We start from the raw sequence: 9,225 nt of genomic DNA on the forward strand, positions 1-9,225 counted from the left end.
GGTTTGCCATTGCCTGCTGTTAAGAAAACACCTTTTTCTATTTTTTTTTCCATGTTGCTTTGACCAGGGCTTGAACCCAGGTGCTTATGAGTGAAAGCGCGCACTGCCGACTTTTTCAAAGAAATGAAATGATGAAATAAATTAAAGAAATAAACTTTATCTAAAATTGTATATAATTACATTTTAAAAATTATAATCTGACGAATAATTAAAAAATTATTAATTTGGAGGAATAACCTGGCGATACGAGGACTTAGTTCCCTGTCATTTAAACACAAACTAATTAAATACAGTTTGATACATAAATACTAAAATTGAGCAATAACCTGGTTACTTGTGGACCGTAAGGTCTCCAACCAACAAATCACAAATCTTTTAAATTTTAACAACGATATAACACACATAAGATATAAATAATTTGAAGACGTAAGCACAGCAGAAACTTTTGCACGTGGTTCTGGCCCTCAGCGGTATTAATATACGTGTATTAGGGCCGGTTACTCAATGTCTGGTTAACACTAATCTCCGGTTAAACATATTTATCGGCGTTACCGACTCCTTGTTGTATGCATGAGTCGAAGACGTCGATAACGTCGAGCCGCAGATTAGTGTTAACCGGACATTGAGTAACCGGCCCCTGGTGGAGCAACGTTGGACATAAATACCTAAAGATTACTCACATCAGCTGGAATATAACATACTAAGAGGAATAACCTGACTATGGGGACTATTGGGTAATTTTTTAGAGTCCAAAAAAAAAGAAATTAAGTAAATAGGAAAGCGAGTTTTCAACGGGGTTCTGGTTCAACGATTCGTCAGAGGATGAGAGCTCAAAATGTTTAAGAGAGTGTACGTGTAGTCTTTCTAATATATTTGTCTACAGATTTATTAAAAACTTCCGACTGCCTAAAGAGACGTTAACGGTATTTTAAAACTTTCAACAGCTCAACGGTTTTGTTCTCAGACATTGTGCCAACTGAGTATTGGGATTTTCTTTCGTAAGTAAAACCAGCCTTTCGAGCTCGTGTTTAGAATTGACGACGTTAGCACTGCATGAAATTAAAATTATTTAAAATTAGCCATATGTAAGAAAACAAATGCAAAATCATACATTACAAAATGACAACTGGACAGAAAGAAATTTTATCCTATGGAGACGGTGAGTTATTTCAGCACGACAGTAGACAATGCCAATGTTGTCGAGTCGTACAATTTAGGGCCGGTTGTTCAATGACTGATTAGCACAAATCGGAGGTAGAAGTTCCAGTTAAGTACAACGATTGCTTTATCGATCACATGTTACATGCATGATGTCGAAATCGTCGATAGTGTAGTGGTAGTGATAACCAGACATACCTAATTTATAATTTATAATTGCCCTCTGAAGGTATTATATTCGTTTTTGGTTTTAAAGACTAAATTATAACAATATCTTATTTTTAAAATAAAAAATATATTAAATCGAATTCATAAATTTTATTAAAAAAAACAAATTGGCGATTTTTCTTCAGAAATTGCGATTTTTTTAAACAATCTGGACACCCTGGTCGGTAACGTCGATAACTATGTTTCACCGGAAATTAGTGTTAACCAGACATTGAGTAACCGGCCCTAAGTATGCACAACTGGGCTATGATCATTATCACCGATTTCGACATCATTCATACAACATGTGATCGATATAGCAGACGTTTAAGGAATTTATCCTTTTATCACTTTAAATGAAGACCCCTAATATATTTGTTGTCTATAATGAATTTAAGATCAAAGTATGAAATAATAACAGTAATTATATTTATAAATTAGGTATAGTTGGGGCCGTCTGCTATATCTTCAGCACAAATAATTTGATCCTGGCCTCAACAGTTTTTTTTTTTAAGATTTTTTATTTTATAAGAAATTCGTCATTTCCAAAACTTTAGTTTCCTCATTTTTAAATAAAGTTATTCAGGTTTGACTTTTTGGAAATTTCTGACGCCATAATAAGGCTGAATTTCTTTATTCATTCTGAACGTTTGGAATAAACTTTTTTGTTTACTTATTCTTTAGAACGTTCCTGATGATATGTTAACGTATATTTCAAACACATTCTGTTTATTCCGGCTGTGAAATGGGATTATCCGGAATGTATAAAGAAACGCAGCCTAAATATTGAACTTTGAAAATCAGAACCTCAAAATACCAAATTTCATAAAAATTCAGTACTTTTTTAAATTCTTGGACGCCATATTGGATTCGTTATTGGATTTTTGAAAATTGAGTTCTGCTTTGTTAAGACACATTTTATAAATGATATAGAAAAAACAAAATTATTTTTTAATATTTTAGTACACTTTACGTTATTTGGGGAACTGCAAAAGTTGGTGTAGTGAAATAAAAATGGCCGCCCTTTTTCCAGCGTTAGTATGCCCGGCTTTTCTTTTCGTAGATCCTTAAAGGGCCCTTTGCATTAGTTTTTTCGTAAAGAATTGAAGATCCTACTCGGCCCTTCTAATTGTTATGTATACCTTTTTAAACAAAATATTTCTTTAAAAATAAGCCGTGTTATTAAGGTGTTGATAATTTAACAACCAAGTATTAATATGTAATATCTGCGGTCATAAGTAATAACCGCCTAAGTAGATTTAGAAAGAATTGAGTTATATATGCTATCGTATTCTGCAACTGCTATTCGATGTGTATGTGAAATTCCCATCTCGTCAGCTGGTTATTTAAAAAATTATAGACGAACATAATTTGGTTGTTGTTGTTGTTGTTGTAGCGGCTACAACAACCCCGCCCAGATCGGTTGGTATCTCAGTCGTTGTCGTCAAGTTCCACTAACGGCAACCCTAGGAAGCGTGCAGCTTCTGCGGGGTTTGCCCATAGGGACAAGGCCGTTAGGGTTGTCGGGTTTCCCCATACGGTTAACATGTAATGTTTAAAATGGTTTTTCTCGAATCCAGGTTTTTCGACTTAGGCGGTTATTGTTTATGGCCACAGATATTTCATATGAAATTATCATTTCCCATGTTTAAGGAGTAACACCAAACCAGCAATTACTGTTATAATTGAAAGTTTTCATAAAAAAATTGTTTCGAAAGCTATTAACTCATAACTGTTAGAACGACCCACGTTCGGATTCGTTGAATTAATAGGATTAAACTGACACCAATAACGGACTACTGTTATCTGATAGTTTCCCCGTTATCTATTTGCCCTCGAAAGCGAGGACGCCATAGTTTTATTTTTTTTTCACCGCTGTTGCCGGCAGACTTTTAATTTTACTACACCAACACTATAAACACAAATCCTCGAAAGATTTCACAATTTATGTTTTAGATGCTGTGTATCATGTTAATTGCAAGCAATTCGCCTTCAGCCACGTCTTCATCGCCCTTGTTTTGGGAGTGTTGCTGGAGTGACAGTCCTTAGCCAAATATAAATCTGGGTCGTTCCGGTTACGTAGACCCGACTGTCGTGGGAACGCTCTCTCAAGCTTCGCGTTCACTTCGTTTTCTACCGTATGTGCCCACACTCTCAGTGCTTTGTATTTTTGAAATTTGTGTTTCGCCCAGAAAAAATGGGCTATTTAACTTATTGTGCTTGTGGTAAATGACTTTACTACTTCTCGATTACTATTCAGGCTTCACCACTAGTAAAAGTAAGAATATATTTTCTGCAGTTTGTAGTCTTTTGATCACTCAACGCTTGTCAATATCCATCTAAGTATTCAAATGAATTTCTGGTTGAAGTGGGTATGTTGTTGTTGTTGTTGTAGCGGCTACAACAACCCCGCCCAGATCGGTTGGTATCTCAGTCGTTGTCGTCAAGTTCCACTAACGGCAACCCTAGGAAGCGTGCAGCTTCTGTGGGATCTGTCCACAGGGACAGGGCCGTTAGGGTTGTCGGGTTTTCCGGGCATGCGAAGAGATGGTTCGAGTCATGTGGGGTCTCTCCGCATGCCGGACATTCGTTCGGCACATCCTCATTCAGCCTACTCAGGTAGGAGTTTAACCTGCTGCAGTAGCCGGAGCGAAGTTGAGCAAGTGTAGTGCGTGTCTCCCGAGGCAGATGAAGCTCTGTCTCGTCAATGTCCGGGGGTGGTATGCCTAGAACGGCATTCACAGGTCTAGAGTCTACATAACTCGAGACTGAGTCCCTGTGAATGCCGTTCAGGGCCTGTCTGTACGCTGTCGGGTCCAGAGGTTGCTTAATGAACCTCTGGACTTCGTCCGTCAGTTCATATAGATGCCTCCTGACGTGCCTAGGCGAGGGCTCCTCTGCAAGCAGCTGTCTGTTTGGGTGGCCACTTCTGTGGCTCCCGATCAGGAACTGCTTGCAGAGCATTATGTTGTGCTCCTTAACTGGGAGCATTTGCGCCTCGCCGTGCAAGTGATGTGCTGGCGACATCAGGAGGCATCCCGTCGCTGTCCTAAGTGCCGTATTTTGTCCCGTCTGTAGCTTCGTCCACTGCGTCCTACTAGTCCCTGGCGACCACACTGGCGCTGCGTAGTTCAAAACCGGCCGGCCTATTGCCTTGTATGTTGCCAGCAACGTTTCTTTGTCTTTGCCCCAAGTACTGCCGGCTAGCGACTTGAGGACCTTGTTGCGGCTCTGTACTTTATTGACAATAGCGGTTGAGTGCGCAGAGAAGAAGAGCAGGCTGTCGAATGTTACTCCGAGTATTTTGGGGTTATTCACCGTCGGAATTGGTGTGTCATCGACGTGAATCCCCAGCGGTAGCCTGACCTCCTTCGTCCAGGTTGTGAACAGGGTCGCGGAGGATTTCGTAGGGGAGAGGGCTAGACACTTTGCAGTGAAGAAGCGAGAAAGTTCGGAGAGATAGCCGTTTACTTTCAAACACAGGTCATCAATTCCATTCCCAGTCGCCATGATCGAGCAGTCGTCGGCATAGGAGACAATCGAGACTCCCTCTGGTGGTTGAGGGAGCTTTGAAATATAAAAGTTAAACAGTAGCGGGGAAAGGACACCACCCTGAGGAACCCCCTGTTTTATTTTACGCTGCTTACTCGTTTTGTCTCTAAATGTTACAGACGAATGTCGACCACTCAGATAATTTGCCGACCACCGTTTGAGCCTCTGTGGGAGAGAGGAGGCCTCTATATCTTCTAGCAGCGTGGAATGGCAATGGAGTCAAACGCCTTTGACAAGTCCAACGCTACTAGAATCGTTCTCTCACAGGGACGGTTGCGGTTAAGGCCACGAGTTATCTGAGTGTTTATGGCGTTAAGTGCTGTTGTTGTACTGTGCACTTTACGGAAACCATGCTGATGCTTCGCTGGGGTCAGGTGGTTTGTGAAGTACGGGAGTAGCAAGGCCTCAAGTGTTCGCTACCGGGGAAAGGAGTGTAATCGGACGATACGAATCTCCTTTGTTGGCGGGTTTCCCCGGTTTGAGCAGTGGGACCACTCTCCCCACCTTCCAGATGTCTGGGATGATGAGAGTGGCCATTGACAGGTTGAGGACCTCCGTTAGGTACGCTACCCCCGCAGGACCCAAATTTTTCAGCATCAGCATGCATATTCCGTCGGGACCCATGGCTTTGGAGGCTTTCGCCTTCCCGATGGCCACCTGAACTTCACCGCAAGTGAAAACAAGGGGGGCACAATTTGTTGGCAGTTTGTGCAGCCTTCTGGTCACTCGACGCTTGGCTTTGTCTACCGGAGGATGCAGTATGAACTGCCGGCTAAAATAGCTCGCGCATCTCTCCGGGTCCGACGAAGCATGGTCGCCGAAGGAAATTTCGACTCTGTCGTCGTGCTTCGTCGGATTAGACAATGACCTCACGGTTGACCAAAGCTTGCTCACACCAGAGGTGAAATTACAAGTCTTCAGGTGCTCCTCCCACTTCTTCCGCTTATGTACGTTCACAAGTTGCCGAATCTCCGCGTTGAGATCCCTGATACGGGGATCTCCGGGATCGGCCTGACGAAGGCTATCACGCTCATCAGCTAGAACAGCCGCTTCGGCAGGGAAGTTTGGACGTGGGTCCGATATACATCCTGCCGGTATGAAGCGAGCTGCAGCAGCAGTGATAGCCCTGCGGAACTTACGTTCACCGAGGTGGACGTCGGTTGGTGTGGGGAGCGCTGCGAAGGTGTTTTCAGTAAACTCCGCGTAACCTTTCCAATCAGCTTTGGAAAAGTTGATATAGGTCCGGTGTTTGGCGGAGGCAAAGTCGGTTGGTTTATCAATCGAGATGACTATGGGTAGATGGTCTGATGCTAGAGTCAGCATAGGTCGCCACGTTACGCTGTTTATCAGACCAGCGCTGACTATTGTGATGTCTGGCGAGCTACTGCAGTTACCCATAATCCTGGTGGGTGCGTCGTCGTTCATTGTGCAGAATGTCGAATCGTCTATCTGCTCAGCCAAGTCTGTTCCCCTACGATCGTTTGACAGGCTTGAGTGCCAAAGATCGTGGTGCGCATTAAAGTCACCTACTACCATACGGTTTTCACCTCTGAGGAGCGCACCTATATCAGGGTGATATCCTGCCGGGCAGCAGGTGACAGGGGGTATGTAAATGTTAAATATTTCGAGCTCGACATCGCCTGACCGGATAGCGATGCCCTGACATTCTAGGGTGGTATCCCTGCGGTCGATGTCTGCTTCGATAAGACGATACTGCACGGTGTGGTGCGTGATGAACGCTAAGCCACCACCATTATCTCGCTCGCGATCTCGACGGTGCACGTTGTACCCGGCGCAATTCAACAAAGTTGAATTGCTGTGCAGCTTCGTCTCTTGGACCGCAGCTATTAATATACCATGCCGACACATGAAGACGGTTATCTCCTCAATCTTGCTCTGTAGCCCGTTACAGTTGAATTGGAGGAGCTTCATGTGGTTCGGGAGACGTGTCGTGATGTGGGGTGTGAGTGAGGTGTATGTTCTTGCCGCCGTTGGCTGTGTGTGCTGCTGAGGTGGTTGCCGCCCTGTGGTGGTGGTGGGGGGCGTCGCAATTGACGTCTGCGACCGGGCAGCACAGCACGGGCCCTCGAAATTCCCCGGCCAATCTCGCGTGGTACGCAGACCTGAACATGCCCTAAAGTGGCACCAGCCAAGGCAGGTGTAGCACTTGACTGATGTCACATTACGGAATATTCTGGTCTGACATACCGTGCAGATTGTAGGGGGAACCAGGAGTTGTTGGCGGCGGCGTGTGGGTGGCGGTGCGGTTGTGTGAGTTATGTGGTCAGTGGTGGCTGTGGTACGGTCTGTGGTGTTGTTATGTTGTTGTGTAGTGGCGACTGTGTGTGGTTGCTGTGTGAGTGTGTGGTTGCTGTGTGAGTGTGTGGTTGCTGTGTGAGTGTGTGGGGCTGGACGGGCGGACTATCGTTTGCCGTGGAGGCTGCTCTGTTTGAGCTACAGGGGGCCACGTAAGACGTGGTCTGTGTGTCCGTAGTCCCGAGCAGACCCTGAGGTGACTCCACCCCTCGCAGGCATTACACTTGACTGAGGTGGAGTTGTGGTGTAATCGTCTTCGGCATACACAGCAGGTGTATGTTTCTGGCCCAGGGTTTGACTCGATGCCAGCCCTGAGTAGGAGAATGCGTAGTGAATGTTGCCCTATGGACGGACAACTTCTGAGATACTTCGCCGACCTAAACGGGGTTAGATCGCCGAAACAACAGCCCTTGGTCGGGTGAAACCCGAGTTATTCCGGTACGTAGAACCGGCTGTCGTGGGAATGGTTGAAGTGGGTATCATTTCTTCTGCTTTGAAAAGAAGCATACGGTTGACCCAAGCTTACTTAATCTTTCCGCTTACGCTGGTTATGGGTACAAAGTTAGCATTCGTCTGTGTACAAGTGCACTCGGGCACTAATTTCTTACCAGGCAAAAATTATATCCTTAACGTTTATTTAAATAAAAAATTTTTAACTAACATTTACGGCAATTAATAACAGTGGATATATTAACGTAATCATAGTCGTAGCCGACAAAAAGTATTGTACAGCGAACTAGTCTATTTGATATATATGTATATCGGACAGTCTTCTGATAGTATGGCTATATTCCAGAACGCATCAATACAATCGATAGAAAGCGTTAGAAGTCTGTGTTCAAAAATGCATCAAGCCAAAGCATCAGTCTCTTTTATTTCGAAACTATAATTTAAGGAAATGACCAATATGCGCAACCACGGTTAAATGCCGCATTGGAACTTAATTGCGCAAATAAGGCATTTCCATCAATAAATAGTGTAGAACACAAACTTCTTATAATGCTTTGTATCCATGTGTTTTGGAAAACTCTCGTATCTGGTATAGAAAACAAATTCTTACATACAACGGATAAAAAAATGAATGTGTTAATCATATACACTAAAACAAAGAAAACAATAAAAGAAATACATTTAATTGACTTCAATTTCCAGTTCAGCTAGCAGCATATCAAATGCAAATATCGACGATACAAACGTATACGGCTTATTATGTATGACGCCGTAGTCGGGTTCGAGGCTAGGTAACGCACGACTGCGGAATAGTTGCTGTTTGGGAGCACGTGACGGTGCAACAGGCTTGCGTACATTTTGATTCATGCGCTCTTTACGCGCAACAAGTTTTTTAGTCTCCCGCACCACATATAATGATTCAGGAGTCGTCATATACTCCCGAATTATCTGTGTGGAACATTAAAAGAAAAAGATGGTAAACAATTATATAGGAATGCTCGAAATAAACGTCATGAGTAGCAAACTTACGTGGCGCTTGTAGGGACAATGTGCAAATAGCCAAATTAGCGTACATAAAGTATTGAATATTTCACTATCCTTGTCACACCAGCGCAGCAGCATCTGAGCTATAGTGACAAGACCGCTCTCCTGGAAAGTATTTGCCGTAGTACTATTGTAACGCGCCAAATTCAAAATAATTCGACTGCAATAGCGAATCAATTGCTTGTCGACTTCGCTGCGTATTGTCTGTGCCATGACGCCATAACAAAACGTTGATATAAAGTCCGACTGATTCATTAAGATGTGAGGCACATTCCGAGAAATTCGATCTGGCAACGTTTGTAAAAATTAATTATCAACTGACAAGCTTATATATTTAATTATAAATTTTTAGACATTAAAAATGACTTTCAAGGTCGCGCAGAAATGGATGAGTAAAATTTTACATTAATTTACCTAGGCATATGAGTACGTGCAGAATTTCTGAAGCGCTCGAATGATCGCGCAGTATACCCACCGCATGTGAAATTTTACTGCTTA

The 9,225-nt window shown here is 43.3% G+C and overlaps 1 protein-coding gene across 1 annotated transcript; it reads right to left on the minus strand.

Moving 5' to 3' along the window:
• Positions 1 to 7,704: 7,704 nt before the first annotated feature.
• LOC118737972 (protein abnormal spindle-like) lies at positions 7,705 to 9,219 on the minus strand. The gene is made up of 3 exons (XM_036468816.1): positions 9,142 to 9,219; positions 8,713 to 9,014; positions 7,705 to 8,631 (listed from the first exon to the last, which is right to left on the minus strand). The coding sequence occupies exons 2-3, from the start codon at positions 8,980 to 8,982 to the stop codon at positions 8,365 to 8,367; spliced, it is 537 nt and encodes a 178-aa protein (XP_036324709.1). The 5' UTR covers positions 8,983 to 9,014; positions 9,142 to 9,219; the 3' UTR covers positions 7,705 to 8,364.
• Positions 9,220 to 9,225: the final 6 nt, after the last annotated feature.

This window comes from Rhagoletis pomonella, unplaced genomic scaffold (genome assembly GCF_013731165.1).
Source record: "Rhagoletis pomonella isolate Grant_MI unplaced genomic scaffold, Rhpom_1.0 Rhpom_scaffold_00004, whole genome shotgun sequence".
Taxonomy (NCBI): domain Eukaryota; kingdom Metazoa; phylum Arthropoda; class Insecta; order Diptera; family Tephritidae; genus Rhagoletis; species Rhagoletis pomonella.

Excerpts from the sequence above, each read along its gene's own strand:
- LOC118737972 (XM_036468816.1), bottom strand. The coding sequence starts at position 8,982 with ATGAATCAGTCGGACTTTATATCAACGTTTTGTTATGGCGTCATGGCA. Across the intron at positions 8,632-8,712 it reads ATTGTCCCTACAAGCGCCAC|ATAATTCGGGAGTATATGAC; the intron begins GTAAGTTTGCTA and ends TGTTCCACACAG.